This window comes from Mesoplodon bidens (assembly GCF_964165515.1).
Source record: "Mesoplodon bidens genome assembly, chromosome: 3".
Lineage (NCBI taxonomy): Eukaryota > Metazoa > Chordata > Mammalia > Artiodactyla > Ziphiidae > Mesoplodon > Mesoplodon bidens.
In genome coordinates this window covers 144411399-144430297 of record NC_138178.1, presented here as the reverse complement: position 1 = coordinate 144430297, position 18899 = coordinate 144411399, and the positions used below count along the sequence as shown (strand labels likewise).

General features: G+C 42.2%; 2 protein-coding genes across 10 annotated transcripts in view; one reads left to right on the top strand and one right to left on the bottom strand.

Moving 5' to 3' along the window:
* Nucleotides 1–7107, bottom strand: part of RAD51B (RAD51 paralog B) — a 670662-nt gene extending 663555 nt beyond the window's left edge. For 5 of the 6 annotated variants that reach the window (XM_081228971.1, XM_081228967.1, XM_081228970.1 and 2 more), the window contains exons 1-2: nt 7052–7107; nt 3731–3856 (exon numbers count right to left, since the gene is read on the bottom strand). In XM_081228971.1, coding sequence (XP_081085097.1) covers nt 3731–3814 — 84 coding nt within the window. In that variant the 5' untranslated portion in view covers nt 3815–3856; nt 7052–7107. The remainder of the gene's footprint in view (nt 1–3730; nt 3857–7051) is intronic. The other variant, XM_081228968.1, reaches the window with a different exon arrangement.
* Nucleotides 7108–8057: 950 nt separating this feature from the next.
* ZFYVE26 (zinc finger FYVE-type containing 26) overlaps nt 8058–18899 on the top strand; it is a 64632-nt gene continuing 53790 nt past the window's right edge. For all 4 annotated transcript variants that reach the window (XM_081229435.1, XM_081229434.1, XM_081229436.1 and 1 more), the window contains exons 1-8: nt 8058–8128; nt 8609–8885; nt 10640–10718; nt 14597–14686; nt 16039–16561; nt 16939–17069; nt 18069–18233; nt 18381–18469. In XM_081229435.1, coding sequence (XP_081085561.1) covers nt 8692–8885; nt 10640–10718; nt 14597–14686; nt 16039–16561; nt 16939–17069; nt 18069–18233; nt 18381–18469 — 1271 coding nt within the window. In that variant the 5' untranslated portion in view covers nt 8058–8128; nt 8609–8691. The remainder of the gene's footprint in view (nt 8129–8608; nt 8886–10639; nt 10719–14596; nt 14687–16038; nt 16562–16938; nt 17070–18068; nt 18234–18380; nt 18470–18899) is intronic.

The window sequence follows — 18899 nt, the reverse complement described above, 5'->3', positions numbered from 1 at the left end:
ACAGCAATCAGAGAAGAAAAAGAAATCAAAGGAATCCAGGGCTTCCCTGGTGGCGCAGTGGTTGAGAGTCCGCCTGCCGATGCAGGGAACACGGGTTCGTGCCCCGGTCCGGGAAGATCCCACATGCTGTGGAGCAGCTAGGCCTGTGAGCCATGGCCACTGAGCCTGCACGTCCAGAGCCTGTGCTCCGCAACGGGAGAGGCCACAACAGTGAGAGGCCCGCATACCGCAAAAAAAAAAAAAAAAAAGGAATCCAAATTGGAAAAGAAGAAGTAAAGCTGTCACTGTTTGCAGACAACATGACACTATACATAGAGAATCCTAAAGATGCCACCAGAAAACTACAAGAGTTAATCAATGAATTCTGTAAAGTAGCAGGATACAAAGTTAATGCACAGAAATCTCTTGCATCCCTATACATTAATGATGAAAAATCTGAAAGAGAAATTAAGGAAACACTCCCATTTACCACTGCAACAAAAAGAATAAAATACCTAGGAATAAACCTACCTAAGAAGACAAAAGACCTGTATGCAGAAAACTATAAGACACTGATGAAAGAAATTAAAGATGATACAAACAGATGGAGAAATATACTATGTTCTTGGACTGGAAGAATCAACATTGTGAAAATGACTATATTACCTAAAGCAATCTACACACTCAATGCAATCCCTATCAAACTACCAATGGCATTTTTCACAGAACTAGAACAAAAAATTTCACGATTTGTATGGAAACACAAAAGACCCCAAATAGCCAAAGCAATCTTGAGAAAGAAAAACAGAGCTGGAGGAATCAGGCTGCTGGACTTCAGACTATACTACAAAGCTACAGTAATCACGACAGAATGGTACTGGCACAAAAACAGAAATATAGATCAATGGAACAGGATAGAAAGCCCAGAGATAAACACATGCAAATATGGTCACCTTATTTTTGGTAAAGGAGGCAAGAATATACAATGGAGAAAAGACAGCCTTTTCAATAAGTGGTGCTGGGAAAACTGGACAGCTACATGTAAAAGAATGAAATTAGAATACTCCCTAACACCATACACAAAAATAAACTCAAAATGGATTAAAGACCTAAATGTAAGACCAGACACTATAAAACTCTTAGAGCAAACATAGGCAGAACACTCTATGACATAAATCACAGCAAGATCCTTTTTGACCCACCTCCTAGAGTAATGGAAATAAAAACAAAAGTAAACAAATGGGACCTAATGAAACTTCAAAGCTTTTGCACAGCAAAGGAAACCATAAACAAGACGAAAAGACAACCCAAAATGGGAGAAAATATTTGCAAATGAAGCAACTGACAAAGGATTAATCTCCAAAATTTACAAGCAGTTCAATATCAAAAAAAACAACCCAATCCAAAAATGGGCAGAAGACCTAAATAGACATTTCTCCAAAGAAGATATACAGAATGCCAACAAACACATGAAAGAATGCTCAACATCACTAATCATTAGAGAAATGCAAATCAAAACTACAATGAGGTATCACCTCACACCAGTCAGAATGGCCATCATCAGAAAATCTACAAACAACAAATGCTGGAGAGGGTGTGGAGAAAAGGGAACCCTCTTGCACTGTTGCTGGGAATGTAAATTGATACAGCCACTATGGAGAACAGTATGGAGGTTCCTCAAAAAACTAAAAATAGAACTACCATATGACACAGCAATCCCACTACTGGGCCTATACCCTGAGAAAACCATAATTCAAAAAGAATCATGTACCACAATGTTCACTGCAGCTCTATTTACAATAGCCAGGACATGGAAACAACCTAAGTGTCCATCAACAGATGAATGGATAAAGAAGATGTGGCACATATATACAATGGAATATTACTCAGCCATAAAAAGGAACGAAACTGAGTTATTTGTGTGAAGTGGATGGACCTAGAGTCTGTCATACAGAGTGAAGTAAGTCAGAGAGAAAAATATCATAAGCTAACACATATATATGGAATCTAAAAAAAGGTTCTGAAGAACCTAGGGGCAGGACAGGAATAAAGATGCAGACATAGAGATTGGACTTGAGGACACGGGAAGGGGGAAGGGTAAGCTGGGACGAAGTGAGAGAGTGACATGGACTTATATATACTATCAAACGTAAAATAGACAGCTATTGGGAGGCGGCTGCATGGCACAGGGAGATCAGTTCGGTGCTTTGTGACTGCCTGAAGGGGTGGGATGGGGAGGGTTGGGGGGAGACGCAAGGAGGGGTTAGATATGGGGATGTGTGTGTATGTATAGCTAATTCATTCTGTTGTAAGGCAGAAACTAGCACACCATTGTAAAGCAATTATACTCCAATAAAAATGTTAAAATAAATAAATACAAGGTTGTACTACTTTAAAAAAATGAGTTTCTTCCTAAGCTATGAAATCTTTCAGAGGGAGTATTTAATAATTGAAAGAGAATAAAAGCCACTATGGAAGGACTTCCCTAGAGTCTCAGTGGTTAAGAATCTGCCTGCCAATGCAGGGGACATGGGTTCGATCCCTGGTGTGGGGGAAGATCCCACATGCCGCGGAGCAACTAAGCCTGTGTGCCACAACTACTGAAGCCCGCGCGACCTAGAGCCCACGCGCCGCAACTACTGAAGCCCGCGTGCTCTAGGGCCCGCATGCCGCAACTACTGAGCCTGCACGCTACAACTACTGAAGCCTGGGTGCCTAGAGCCCATGCTCCACAACAAGAGAAGCCACCGCAATGAGAAGCCTGCACACCACAATGAAGAGTAGCCCCTGCTCACCGCAACTAGAGAAAGCCCACGCACAGCAACGAAGACCTAATGCAGCCAAACAAATAAATAAAACTACGGAATGAAATGTTATATTTCATACTTTTAAGAGTATTTCAAAGTATGAACATGAGGATTATAAAATGCATAACAGAGGAAGCACAGACATCATTAACACACAAAGCAATTTTTTAAAAATTGCAGCACGCTCTGAAAGTCTGTCTTATTAAGGATTAAATCCTAACAGAAAATCTTAAATCTTATTTAGCCTCCTAAGAGGGATTTGCTTTACTCTTTTGCTCAAATATACAACATCTGCTTTATATATTTCTCTCACTCCTCAACAGGAAAATAATCCCAACTACTAATTTTTCTTCCTTTCAAGAGAAATTACCCATTTTGAATAGTCTCCTCATTTGAGTCATATTTCTCATGTAACTGCAAAATTTCTTTTGAGGACAAAACTTCTCTAGAATCCCAAATAAATGGCACAGGTGTACTTCACCTTCTGCTATGAGCATTCTCCCCACCCAACCCCACCCAAAATGCAAAAATCTTGCATTTGGATAAATGAAATCACATTTGGAAATACAAGCTAAGTGGTTTGTTATTTAAAATTAGCAAGCACCATATTTACCTTTTCTTATAAATCTAAATGTTCATATTTCAGGTGTAATTAAGAGTTATTTAGGTACACAAGATTAATTTGTGGGACGTCCCTGGCGGTCCAGTAGTTAGGACTTCGCCTTCCAATGCAGGGGGTGTGAGTTCGATCCCTGGTCAGGGAGCTAGGATCCCACATGCCTCATGGCCAAGAGGCCAAGACATAAAGCAGAAGCAATGTTGTAACAAATTCAATAAAGACTTTGGAAATGGTCCACATCAAAAGAAAAAATCTTAAAAAAAAGAAAAAAAAAGATTAATTTGTACTTAAAATTTCTCACTGAAAAATATTAAATAAATTTTACCTGACAGGTAACAATCTGATGTCTGTTCAGACGGTCACACAGCTCTTGTGATAAACCCACTCGTCTTAGTTTCTTGCTACCCATGCCTTCAGATGCAGCAAGATAATGAAGAACCTTGAAAAAAAGCTGGAAAATAGCATAAGCAACAGTAGATGGGCTATCCAAAACACTCTACAAAATAAGAAATCCTTCAAGCGTCTCCATATACAAAATGAAACGTATGGTATTTAAAATATTACTGATAAAATAAAGGAAGGCAATAAAATCTTTCCAAATATTTTAAACAGGGGAGACAACCGTTTGTCAAATATGCACACACAGAAACAAGACAATATAAGAATGTGCAATTCACACAATTCTTTAAAACTTATTACACAAATATAATAACACCGTTTCACATTTATAGAGCATCTTAAGATTTTCAGTGCATTTATAAACTTTATTTGGATGTGTAATTAATATACATATTTCCAAACAGCACTCCCAGAAAGTCTTTACTTTCATTGCACTGTAACAATAATAAAGTTATTGACCACCTACTGTATACCAGGCACTGTTCCAAAGCAAGCTTCTCAACAGCCCTATAAGGAAGATTGATCACTGATCTCATTTTTACATATGAGAAACTAAACCCTGGAAAGGTTAGCCATTCCACCGTTACCAGGAAAAGTAAATGGTAGATCCAGAATTCGAACCCAGGAAGTCTGACTCTTAGGCCTAACCTCTTAACCAGTAGACTGTACCACAAGTCTGTAATCATATTTAAACTCTCCTTTCTCTATGAATCAGAACAAACCTTCTGAATCAAATGAGATTTTATTATTTCAGGTGTTATTTACAAACTGAAATTGTTTTTTTTTGTTATACTAGCTGCTCACATCCCCACATGCAATTAAATTTCACTCTTCTGGCTGAACCCTGTGAGGCTAAATGAGGCTCATGATATATTTGTCTTCAGAGAGTTAGAATAGAATCACTCTGATTCCCTTAATAACTCATGCAAAGGAGAAGCTGTGTATCTCACTCAGATGGCAAAATATCCTCTGAATAGAGTAGAAATAGGAACTCTTCATTGTTCCAGGGGATAAAACAACATAATTATCAGAAAAAGAGTCACATTTTGGAAAAAATATATATACTGAGAATGTAGATATTTATTTCCAATACCATGGACCAAATTTCTACTTAACATCAATATTCTCGGATCAGATTAACACTCTCTTCCTCTCTCTCGCTCTCTCTCCTTTTCTCTCTCTCACACACACACATCCTTCCCACAAACACAAAATACATCCCTCTCATTTCACTCAAAGGGAATTTGTCAGTATTGGTTTCTGTCTCTCAAAAAGAAAGTTTACCAAGTGACATCTGCTGTATCATTGCCTAGGGTCTTCACAGATCAGGTAGCTCTGGGCAATGACACAATTTAGACTGATAAATTCAATCAAAAAGGAGAACTGGGTCTTCCCTGGTGGCGCAGTGGTTGAGAGTCCGCCTGCCGATGCAGGGGACACGGGTTCGTGCCCCGGTCCAGGAAAATCCCACATGCCGCGAAGCGGCTGGACCCGTGAGCCATGGCCGCTGAGCCTGCGCGTCCAGAGCCTGTGCTCCGCAACGGGAGAGGCCACAGCAGTGAGAGGCCCGCGTACCGCAAAAAAAAAAAAAAGGAAAACTGTAAACACCAAACTACCTCGAATACTTTAACAATGACCAACTCTGCTATCTCTGCCTTAGTAGGACCACTCCTATCACTTGCCTAGACTATTGCATACAGCCTCTGGTCACTTCCTGCCTCGCAAAACAAACAAACAAACAAAAACATTCATTTGTTCTTTCCACAGTTGCTTCTTAAGCACACACTCTGCTGCGCTTCTGCGGCACAAGAATCATCTAAGTATATTTCCTCCCCTTTGGGAACTCACAGTAAAAGATGAAAAGAGATATATACACAAATAATTAGTCATGCAGCAAGTATTGTCATTGGAATATAAATGTGCTGTGGAAGCAGAGAGGAATAAGCACCAAACTGACCTGCAAGTCACAATCCTGTCAGAGGTAGCCTCCTAAAAATTTGCTCCAATCCTGTCACTCTCATCCTTTAAAACCACCCATGGGACCATGAGACCACAGGATAAATTCCACACTTCTTATGATGGCCTATAGCCTCTTCATAAACTGGTTCCTCACTTCCCTCTCATTCATATATCAGATTGCAAGGCCCACATTCTGGCCTTTCTGGCAAAATCACTTGCCTCCCAGTATCTTAGCTTCATCTGAAAAACAAGCATCATTTAAATATCCACTTCATAGGAATGCAGTGAAGGTTAAAGGATGTGGATGGTGCCTGGCTCCGTAGTGCTCAAGGCTAGGGATTATGATCAGTTCATTCAGGAAAACAGCATTAGTTGCCTCACGTGAACTGCCTTCTGGCGGTAACGTTGGAAGGTTACACAAACGCCTCCCTGCCTCCCTGACTTTCCTCCACAAAGACTTCCCGCTACTTAGGCTCTTCCTCTCCGATGTTCTCATTACACTGTGTACACATTTGTTCGATAATCTTCTTAACGTATTGTTATGGCTTGCATGTTTGTTTTTTCCACCAGAAACCGTAAATCCCTGCTCTGCGTGTGTGTGCATGAGCATGTAACTGAGGGTGTGAGGGAAGATGTTCAATCCTGGAAACTGAATCCTCTCCTCATCAAGAAAAAAAAAATCCACGTTAGATGGTCAATGAAAACTGTGAATTAACAAATAATAGCTAATATTTCTTGAGCCCTTATTAGGTGCCACTGTTCCAAGAGCTTCAGATGTTTTACCCCATTTTACAGACTAATATTGAGGCATTGAGTTGAAAATCTTGAGCGAAGTCTAACAACTAGCACATGGTGGAGTAAGCATTCGAACCCAGGGATCTGACTCCATATTCCACGCTATTAAAATACCTCCTCTTCAACACCATCTGAAGTGGGTCAGACACTAAACTTCCCTTAATGACGGGCTCCCCTGCCTAGACCTCAAACTGCCCACAAGTGGGAAGACGGGTGGACATCAAGAGGCGAAAACATCACCCCAGAATCCCCTAACAATAACTCTTCCCAACAAGGTGCAGCTTCCAAGCGTCCCCCACAAAGGAAAGCCAGACGCCTCAGATCTGCGGCGGGGCTCAAGTTAAGATCTTTATGGACCTAAGGGGGCGTGCCCTGCACCCAAGAGTGACTCTCCACTCCCCCGATATCAACAACACTGGCCCAGAAAGGGAGCAGGAAATAATGAGCGCACCCCAATTCCCCAAACCGCCCCCCACATGAAACTTTCCAGTACCGGGTCTGCAGCATCCAACTTTCAAAGTTTCCCCTACCCCTCACACAGTTCCCCGCCGAAAGGGACGCAAAGCAACAAACAAAGCACTGGTTGGGTCGTCACCCTGGCGAAATATCCAATAAAAGATAGGCACAGGCCCAGGTCGGCTCCGCTGCTTGCTGGGAATTGTAGTTCACATTCTGTAATAAGTCTACGAGTCCCAACTTCTCAATATAGTGATTATCAAAATCCGGTGGAGGAACATCAGCAAGGAGAATATGAGCCAGGAAAAAACTTGCTTGTAATATTCTCTCTTCTTTCTTTCGTCACTTCATTTAAAAACTGATTAATGGACCAGAGAGACATGTTAGTTTTCTGGGAATAGATGAGAATCCACCAATCATCGAAGAGGTTTTGGAAGAGAGCTTTTGGTTTGTTTTGGTTTGCTTTTTTTCACCACACTTTGGTGGTGAAATAGTTTGGAAAATGCTGAATGAAATTGCTCAAACCGAAAACATGTAATGGGGAAACGTGAGAGTCTGTAGTTGAAGAACACCAAGGAAACCAAACAGAAGGTTCAGTATAAAAGCAGCTGTGATTAGCAAACTAGTAAACCGTTACTTTAAGACTCGGTTTCAGATTATTATATTTGAGAAAGGCTTTTGCTCATTCTTTGCTCCTATCTCCCCGTGCATACCTCTATCTTATAATTTAGCCCACTGTGTCCTAATTATTGACCTGCACCCCCTCACTAGACTGTGATCTCCTTGAGGATAAGGACCGTATCTTATTCAGCTTCTAAAGTAGGCCCTAGCACACAGTTCAATTAACGGGCGGAGGATCTGTCAAAACCGTGAGCGGTAGTCCTAAACCAGGTAGCTGATATCTCTTTCCTAGCTTCCTCTAATGCGGAGGTGCAGTCACGTGACCCAAACAAATATGGCGCTTTATTTGCATCTTTCCTCGATTGACCAATTAGAATAGCTGCTGTCAGTCGTCATCCTCTCCCCGCCTCAACCTTCTGAACGGGATTTGTCACCTGACTCAGCTCAAACATGGCTGCGCTGGAAGCTCTGCTGATTTGGGCGGCGGGAGCAGGTGAGTGTAAGGCGCCCCAGCTCCACGGCCCCGGTAGGGAGCGTCCCTGAGCCCCAATCCCAACTGCCCTCCAGTTCTGACACAGATTCCTCTCCTGATCTTCAATCCTCTGCCTTAAAAGAGGGCTCAAACTAGGGAGGTTCCTGCTGAATTTCTCATCCGTAAAGAGGCGACCACCTGGGGATTTGGAGCCGGATTAAGCATAAAGTTCAGGAGGAAATACGGAAGTGGAGTTTCGGGTCTGCGCCGCGGGCTAATATGACGATTAATATTCGTTAAATATTGGATGCGCCTAGAGAGATGGGATTCACCCCTTGGGGAAAGGTAGAAGTTCCCAAAAGAGACAGTAACCTGTCAAATCAAATTTACAACATTAATTAGAAAAGTAAGCCCCGCCTTTCCTAGTGCTGCTAGTACTGGCTAGTTTGTCTAAATATAGTTCCTTCCTTTTCTTCTGACTCGGGTGTGTGTTGTTTGTAGGAGGTACTCCACGAATGAGAAAATTGACAGTGTGTTTTGCGTAATTCATCTCTTTCTATCTCCCTGCACTCTGTGCTGGGAAAATGCATCATCCATTTGGAGAAGAGGAAACTGCTTCTCAGAAGGAGCTTTTTGGATTTTTCTGTGAATGCCTTCGGAGAGGAGAATGGGAGTTGGCACAGGCATGTGTACCTCAGCTACACGAGGCCCAAGGGGATATCCCAAAGAAGGTGGAAGATATACTTCAGGCGCTGGTCATGTGTCCCAGTCAGCTGAGGTAAGGGAACTCTGTCTTCCTGCCAGGCAGTCACAGGGCGGGAGACACAAGATTCTATACTTGAGCTCTGGTCCATGTGCCTCACTCATTCACCTCTGAAGAATTAACAAAGGTAGAGTGTATTTCACATGTTCTGAAAATTTACCTCTATAATACATGCCTATTTATTACTTTATCAGTTTGGCTTTGAATTATCATCTGGAGCGGTATTTAAGCCTGGGACCACCATTTCTTGTTTATTATCATTAAAGTAGATAGTGCAACTACGTTGAAAAGCATTTTCTTTACCCCCAAAAGAGCAAACCTGCTCCCTTCTTGCTGGTGAAATTGAAGATATTGTTGTAGCTTTAACAAAGGACCAGAAGTGAATTCACTTAAAGCTTTTTATTTTGAAATAATTAAGCATAGACTCACAAGAAGTGCAAAAACAATACAAAGAGTACACTTTCCCCAACTTCCTCCAATTGTGACATCTTATATAACTATAGTAAATATCAAAACCAAGAAATTGACACTGGTGCTGTTAACTAGACTACAGCCCTTATTCAGTTTTCACCATTTTTAAAATCTGCATTCATTTTTTTTTTTTAGCCACACCTCAGGGCATGCGGGGTCCTATTAGGGGCCGAACCCACGCACCCTGCTGCATTGGAAGTGCAGAGTCCCAAGCACTGGCCTGCCAGGGAAGTCCCAATCTGCATTCACCTTTATGTGTGTAGTTCTGTGTATCTTTATCCATTCCTAGACTCATATAACTACCAGTATAATCAAGGTACAGAACTATTTCATCACCACAAAAAATTCCCTTGCTCCCTGGGAATACCTCTTTGTACATTGATCCCCTCTTGTCCTCTGGCAACCAATGTTCTCTATCTGAATTTTGAATGAAGTTCTTCCTGGCAGTGCTATTAACAATTAGTGGTATAGGAGTTAAACGTACAGTCTCTCCCTCACTTTTCCTTACTCTGGCAGTTACTTATGAGAAAGTACTGTATTAACACATATAGAATGGAGATTTACATGATTCTTTTCTTCGTTTTTTCCCTTAAATTTGGATTCTAGCCAATTGCTATCTAATTTAAATTACTAACTTCAAAGAAAGGCTTATGAACTCCTATAATCCTGTTTCTGGCATAGAGTTAAAAATAAATTTTTATGAAGTTCCTTTTTTCTTTGACTATTTGATTCTGTTTTCAAGATTTCAAGTTTTCTGTTTCAGATAGCTTTGCTCTTATGGTTTTCTGTGTAATATTAGTTTGTTTTTAAAGACTAGATAGGGAGGTGGAGGTAGAATTGCGACTTTTTTTTTTTTTAATGAAAGCCGCTAGTTCTGTTCTGGTTCTCGTTTTTTTGTTTGTTTGTTTTGTTTTGGGGGTTTGTTTTTTCTTTTGGCGGTACGCGGGCCTCTCACTGTTGTGGCCTCTCCCGTTGCGGAGCACAGGCTCCGGACGCGCAGGCTCAGCAGCCATGGCTCACAGGCCCAGCTGCTCCACAGAACGTGGGATCTTCCCGGACCGGGGCACGAACCTGTGTCCCCTGCATCGGCAGGTGGACTCTCAACCACTGCGCCACCAGGGAAGCCCTGGTTCTCGTTTTATTGATCTGTCATATACATTCAAAAAGTTCTCAGGACAATGTCTTGCCGGTTCAGGTTTAAAACAGACTCAGTAGTGAAATCTAAATCTTGGATCACAAAAGAGAAAAGGTCAGTAGAAACTTTTCGTTTAGAAATTTTTTCTTTTTACATTTCTCAGATGTGGACAGGATATCAACCCTCAAAGATTAGCCTGGGTCTGGCTTCTTGTACTGGAAAAATGGTTGGCCCTGGAAAAGGTAAGTAGGTTTACATTTAAAATTTTCGCCCGAGGCCAAGACTGAAAAGAACTTGGAAGGAGTTATGAAATTTCCCTTTTGTCTGTTGCTTGCTTTATTTTGAGGTTTGTCATATTCCTTTCTCAGTATTGACAGTGAGAATGGCTTAAGTATTTATTGTTGTCTCTTTACCTAAATCCATTTATTAATTCACTAACTTACATTGGCATTAATTCACTAACCTACCATCTGAGGTGATACTATTGTGTTAAATACTATTGTGGGTCTTGTGCCCAAACAGACCTTTGCAGAAATCAGTGAAAGTGACAAGATAGTGAATAAAGTCTAATCCTCATAATTACTCAAGTAAGGGAGAATGCGCTGAGCTGAAACTTAGTTGTTCATCCAAAAATCTTATTTTAACTAGTCCAGTACAATGAAATCTTATAGATTTAAACATCATTAATTATTTAACAACTCACATGAATTGAAATAAAAGTTACCAAATATGAAAACAAAGTGAGTAAATTAATAGTGAAAGAAAACTTGTAAGGAAGGGTTTTTTGTTTTTTGTTAAGAAAAATTACCATTCAAAGCACTTTTAGAAATATGTGTTAATTATCAGAAATTGATATCCATTAAAAAAATTCTCAGGCAATTTTGTATTAAACCTGAGACTTTAAGATTTAAGTGAGGAACCTCTGACTCAGAAAAGAAATGACTGGCCCAGGGTCACACCCTAAAGTTAGCTGGCAAAACTGGAGCTGGAACCAATGTCTTCTGCCTTCGAGTCATCAGTCCTCTGCTTTTTCCACCTCAACAATATTTTTAGCCTACATAGACTTAAAATTAAGAAACCATAAATTCTTTTTTTTTTAATTTTTATTTATTTATTTATTTATTTTTGGCTGCGTTGGGTCTTTGTTGCTGCGCACAGGCTTTCTCTAGTTGTGGCGAGCAGGCTTCTCATTGCGGTGGCTTCTCTTGTTGCAGAACATGGGCTCTAGGCATGCAAGCTTCAGTAGTTGTGGCACATGGGCTCAATAGTTGTGGCTCGCGGGCTCTAGAGCGCAGGCTCAATAGTTGTGGCACACGGGCTTAGTTGCTTTGTTGCATGTGGGATCTTCCCAGACCAGGGCTCGAATCCGTGCCCCCTGCGTTGGCAGGCAGATTCTTAACCACTGCGCCACCAGGTAAGCCACAAGAAACCATAAATTCTATTTTGTAAATGTCTATAATTTAGCCTAATTTCCTTCTTAACTTCTCTCAGTCATCAGAATGAATTTTGTCTTTAGTTCTGCTTTGGCCTGACACTTACCCTTCTTCACATAGCTGTCAAAAAGTACCAGAAGTTACTAATCTAAATGTATTTATTATCCAGGCTTTTGGTAATGGTCTAGCAAAAAAAAAAATGACAAAAAGCTCAGCAGGAGAGGGAAGGAAAAGAAGCAAAACTGAAAAATAATCAACCCCAGGTTGTTTAAGAGTTGGCTGTAGTGTCAGATCTAAAAGAGATATCTTCAGCTAAAATATTCAGTAGTATCTTCAAAGAGAAAAGAAAAAAAATAACAAATGTTATTGTTACTGACTAAGGAGCTTTTCAGTACAAACATGGAATTTGTCAAGCCAGATGAACTTTTGCCTCAGCAGAGGGTATTTATTTACTTTATGGCTGATTGGTTGTTGTTAAATTTCTGGACAGTTGGTCAACCAGATCAGAAGGTGGATTTCACTTCTTTGGCTCCTTTTCACAGACTTAAGAGTTGTTTTTCCCAGAATTGAAGATCATTTGGTCCTTAAAGCTCCAGTACCTCAGTTATTTAAACAGTCGTGGGAATGTTTTAAACTTTATACAAGAACCTCAGAGAGTTTTAAAACTTAATACAAGGACCAAGACTTCAAATGTGTTCCTGAGGTAGTTCTACAAAGCCAGAACTGGACTTCGTCTTCTAGGTACTTGGCCTTCCTGGACAGGCCTTCATCTTCTAGGGACTTGCTGGCTGCTCCTGCTACAGTCTCCCACCTGCTGCCAAAAGCTCCTTTTGAATTATTCGTTGAAACTGATTCCATTTTCCCTTTCCTTCATCCATTTTTGCGTTATGCCCTTTTATCTTTTATCACGTGAACAGCATGATGTTCACAGCATGCTGCTTCTAATAAAGGAAAAATAGAAACAACTCCCATGTCCACAATCCAAGACTGATTAATCTACTTGTAAAATACCATGGCACTATTAAAATTACGCGGTAAATGAATTTTCAGTGACATGGGAGGATGTTTATATTCTGCTATGTGAAGAAAAAAACTTTTAGAAAACAGTATGTTTGTTATGCATGCATATATGCATATGTAGAAAATGGTCTGAATACCCTTAGAACACAGTTGTAACTATAGTTCTCCTTCAGTGGAAAGATTTGGGCGGGGGGGGGTGTTGTGTATGTGTGTTTTCATTTGCCTGTTTGTATTCTCTGCTTTTTCTGCATTGAACATGCCTTGCTTTTATAGTAAGAAAATCTGTGCTTAGAAACATTGGGCAAATTCTTGCCTGGTTTAGGAATCTTAGTTGCCTATGACCCTGCATATGCATAAAGTAATTTCACCAGTAAAAAAAAGATACAAGCTAGTCAGTCTTTAGGATTTTAATGAAAGTCCTTAACCAGTTCTTTTATTAAGGGGCTGCTGTCTGGGCTTATCTATTCCTTCCTCTTAGTCCTTGATAGAATCACTAACTTTCAGCTTGCCAGAATGAATTTTCTCTACACCTTCCAATCATTAGCATTATATAAGCATTCAGATGGCATGATTTACAGCTGTCTCTAATTTATTTATTTATTTATTTATTTATTTATTTATTTATTTATTTATTTGCGGTACGCGGGCCTCTCACTGTTGTGGCCTCTCCTGTTGTGGAGCACAGGCTCCGGACGCGCAGGCCCAGCGGCCATGGCTCATGGGCCCAGCCGCTCAGTGGCATGTGGGATCTTCCCGGACCAGGGCACGAACCCACGTCCCCTGCATCGGCAGGCGGACTCTCAACCACTGGGCCACCAGGGAAGCCCAGGTGTCTCTAATTTAAAAGAGTGCTTGTCAGAATTAGTCCCAGACTTTCATCTCATTTGTATTTGTGTCTGGAGAAAGGGGGGACTATCATTTTAGTTTTAAGGACCAGGTGAGGGGAAGTTATTGTGAAACAAGCAGGTGCAGGAAGAGTCAGAGGCTTTCTCTTCCTTTATACATTAGTCTCTGATGTCCTGTCTCATTAACAAACAATGGGGTCACTTTTTCCTTTTCATGCTTGAAATGATTAGAAAATACTTCCTAACCATTTCATTATTACTGAAGATTATTTTTAAAAACATCCTGATGCCGTAGTTTTGTTTGATTTAGCGATATAGTGAGATTTTTAAAAACACATGAAAATATGGCACATAGTACCTGGCACATAATAAGTGTTTCATAAACATTAGATCTCTCCCCCTTTACTTTTATTTTCCAACTAAAAATGAATACCAAAAATGGGTTTAGGCCAAAAGAGGATCATGTGGGCCATTCCATCCCAGCTTACCCATAACTGGGTGTTTTGGACACTGCAAGGGAGAGTCTTGGAGAAGGACTTCAAGTTAGAGGCAAAACATCACATGAAATAAGCAAGCCTTGGCATTTGAGGCTAAACAGTGCGGGATTTAAGTGTTAGTATTTAAGAGGAGTATGTGTTCAGTTTAGCTGTTTCCGTTTATAAAGAAAAGTGTCTGAAGACATACCCAGGAATTTAATGGTCAGAAGTACTTTATCTTAGAGAAAACAGCAGAAATAAGATGAACCGGAAAGAAGTATTTACTTATAATTGTCAGCTAAAGCATATGCTTAATATCTATGCTTCCTTCTTATGATTCTTCTAGAAGTTACTTCCAGCTGGCTTCCGGAGAAAACTTGAGTTTCTTTTATTGTCAGAAGACCTCCCAGGTGACATCCCAGAGGACATCCTCAAGGTGAGAGAGGGCCCTGGATCTGTCTGCCCAGGTTTGCAGTCACTCAACAAATTCAGCTTTCAGGGATCCAGCAGAAACAGGTCCCCAAGATGTTGGCAGTTCTCTGTTCTCAGGCAAGACCAGGCTAGGTGGAGGCCCCTTGAGGGGAATTTAGAGATAGGGGAAACTTATCTGATTGTAGAATTCTTAGAGGTAGCTTGGCCAGAAGTACTAATTATAGCTGAGGATTAATTTTTTTTTTCATTTCATGTAAAAGGAATACCTAACTTGGTTTTAAACTAGGTGTTTAAATTTTTCACCAGAATGTGGCAGGGAATATAAAGGGAGAAAGGAACTAGTATGTATTTGCTGAATACCTTTTCTGTAACAGGTGCACTGAATGTGTTATAGCTAATCCTTACAACCACCTTCTGGGAGCAGATTCAAAATCTTAACTAGATCTATACTTAAGTGCCTGAGGGATGTTCTGAGGCTCAATACTTATTTTCTTCATGACCCAGCCACCAGCTAACTGAAGATATATTCACAATAGGATTTAAGGTAGGGACTTTCACTTGTATTAGGTCAAGGACTCATGGTCCTGTGACCATCTTGGAGGCAGTTAATGAACAGGTATCCCTGAGTACCACCCACAGGAATGGTGCTGAAGTGTGGGAACTAACCTACCAAACAAATTATAGGCTACAGATATCTCGCCTTTTAAAGGCTTGCAATCTAGTTGGGGAGGAAGGGAATACACACATGGCACAATTAGGTACTAAGCCATATGGTACTAATTTTAAGAACATTGAAAGCCCAATAAAGAGGGAGAGTTGTGTGAGTTGGAGGTACTGGGGAAGGTTTTAGGGAAGGATGAAGAATGGGCTGTATCCAAAATCTTGGTTGGGATTTAGATCAGGGGTTAAAAACTGGTCTGTAGTGTTCTTTTAAAAGTTGAATTTAAATGCCTTGAGCTGGGCATAGTGTCTTATTCCCATCTGTTACCTGGTCTATGAGTTTGCAGTGCCTGATTTAGATTGACAGTGCACGTTTTGGAGGCAATGGGGGTGGGGGTGACTAGCTTGAGCATGGAGGCCTTGGGCAAATCCCTCTTTGCCTCAACCCCCTGATTTGAGGACACCTTCAAAACGAGGATAATAGTAGTGTCTTCTTCCTAAGGTGGTTGTAAGAATTAATTTAATTTTTCTGTGTAAAGGACCTGGCACATAGTAACTACTACAGAAGTATTTGCTATTGCTACTATTGTATATACACACATGCATATATATACACTGAACAGAGGAAAACATGAAGGTGTGTAAGTGATAACATTCTGGACATAGCGCCCATCCCTCTCTTCATCCCCTATTTAGGAGCTGTACACGGTCTTAGCACAAGATGCAGCAGACCCTGTGCTTGATGGAAATCAGAGGCAAGAGAGCTGGCCCCCTTGGCTCAGCTCAGAAGCTGTCTCTCTGCTCTGGGATCTCCTGCGGGAGGCCCCTCAGCCTGCACAGGCCCTGCTGGAGCTCCTGCTTGGGGAGGAAGATGGCGCGGGCCTCCAAGGCTGGCCCCTGCAGAAGGTGCTGGTGGACCTCATTCGAAAGGCACTGCGAGCTTTGCGGGGTTCTGCCATCGGGCACCCAGGGGCAGTCGATGCCATCTATGGAGCCCTGCGGACTCTGCGCTGCCCTGCAGAGCCGCTCGGGGCTGAGCTGCGTCTCCTGTGTGAGGAACTGCTGGAGGCCAGCAGGTCGGAGGGGAGTCCCCTGCGGGAAGAGCGGCTGCTCGGCTGCCTGCTGCACAAGGCCGGGCGGGGCCTGGTGTCCCTGTATGGCCACACCTATGCAGAGAAGGCCGCAGAAAAGCCACTGACGACCACACCCTCGGGAAAAGGTGTGTTCCCTGCACTGCTTCTCTAATTCCACTCTGCCCAACCCCTCTGACTCCCTCTAGCCTGCTCCCTTCCATGTTGTTCAGGAAACCTAATGGGAGAAGCTAAGCAAAAATGGGCAAGATGTTCTTCTGTGAAAGCACAGCTTTCATAGCTTAAGATGGAGTGATGGAGAAAAAAATGAAGTAATAGTCATAGCAGAAAAGAACTTTGCAGACACTACTGAGAGAAGTAAAGAGTCTTTAAGAGAAAAGTGTAGAAAACCTGGTTTAACTTTTTAAAAGGGTGAACTCTCATATCAATTGGCTTTTCAAATGGGCTTTACCCTTAGGAAAGAAGAGTCCAGTTCCCCAGTAACCCCATCTGGTTTGATTTTCAGTCTCACCGGCTCATCTAGATCCTGAGCGGGCAATGCTAGCCTTGTTCTCCAATCCTGACCCAGCTCAGGCTTGGAAATTGGCCTATTTCTACTGCCTGAGCAACAGCAAGCACTTCCTCGAGCAGATCCTGGTAAGTCAAACTCAGTGCTTCTCCACCACTCAACTACCCAGGGACTCTCTCCAGGCTTCTTCACTCCTCCTTTCTCTCGCACTCATTTATCCAACGCAAAGCAGTTTAATTAGCAGTGAGTCATCTAGTTTGTGTCCATCCCACAGTTCCAGAAGGCTCTGAGAACCAGTATCGTTCATAATTAGAACTGCCAGCATTTTGTGTCAGTCCTTGGGCAGGCACTGAAATGTGGATACATGTAAGTTTTCTGGAGGGTGCGAGGAAGAAAAGACAGTGGCAGCGATATGTTGCCTAGCTGACAGGGGACTCTAATTACTCTAACCTTCTCCTTCCAGATTGCAACTGAGCTTTAGTTCAATTCAACAGCTATTTTTTTAATATTTATTTATTGTATTTATTTTTTTTTGGCTGTGTCAGGTCTTAGTTGTGGCATGTAGGATCTTTCGTTGCGACACGGGTTCTTTGTCACGGCGCACAGGCTTCTATCTAGTTGTGGCGTGCAGGTTTTCTCTCTCTAGTTGTGGTGCGTGGGCTCCAGGGCACGTGGGCTCTGTAGTTGTGGCATGTGGGCTCCAGAGTGGGTGGGCTCTGTAGTTTGTGGCACTCAGGCTCTCTAGTTGAGGCACACGAGCTCATAGTTGTGGCGCGCGGGCTTAGTTGCACCACAGCATGTGGGATCTTAGTTCCCCAACCAGGGATGGAATCCACGTCTCCCGCGTTGGAAGGGGGATTCTTTACCACTGGACCACCAGGAAAGTTCTTCAACAGCTATTTATTAACCTCATTCTATGTACTATGTACTGTGCTAGGATCTGGGGATACAACAGAAGTCAATCCCTGCCTTCTAGGAGCTTACAGTCTAGTGTTTTCCTAAACACTTCGTATTCAACTGGCCACTTCTGTCATTGTCAGAAACCTCCCTTCTATACTAAAAAGCTTCTTACCCTGATTAGCAGCAAGTCCCCAGAGCTACCTTTAGCAGCCTCCTTTGGCTTCCAGGTGACAGCACTCACCCTGTTGAAGGAAGAAGACTTCCCAAGTCTTGGCTGCCTGTTAGATAGAGAATTCAGCCCTCTCAGTCGACTGCTCGTGCTCCTGGGCTGGACACACTGCCAGAGCCTAACGTCAGCCCAGAGGCTGCTCCAGACACTCCACAGGACCCAGGTAACTCTCACTCTGCAGCCCAAGCTGCTCCAGAAATGAGTGTGCTGGCACTTTGGGCTGAGGCAGAATGCAGGGTCCTGAAGTCGGTCACATCTCTGACCCCAGGTGCCTGAGTCAGCATCTCTTTCTTCTTCCGTATCAACACAGGACCACGGCTGTGATAAGCTCCTCAGGGATGCCTGTGATGGGCTGTGGGCTCACCTGGAGGTCCTGGAGTGGTGTGTGCAGCAGAGCAGGTATGGCCCTGCACAGCCAGCCCTCTTCCCACCACTGGGCACACTTGACCCATGCTCTGCACGTGTGGCCATTTCAAGACATCTTCCCTGTAAATGGTTTCAGTTGACAGTGTTGACCAGCAACAAATACTTGTTCCAACTATTAAACCAGGAAAGAAACATAAGTAGTGATTATCTTCACCATAGCCATAAGGTCATAACTAGAGGATAATTTAAGGATGACAATGATCACAAGAACAAAACCTCACATCTCCTGAGCATTTACTATACACCAGGCATTGCTCTAAGCCCTTTACATGATGATTTCACTTAAGCTTGACAATAATCCTGTGAGATAAACACCAATACTATCCTCATTTTAAAAGTGGGGCACCTGAAGCCCAGAGGTGTTAAATAACATGCCCAAAGTCACACAGCTAGTGAGTGTGGT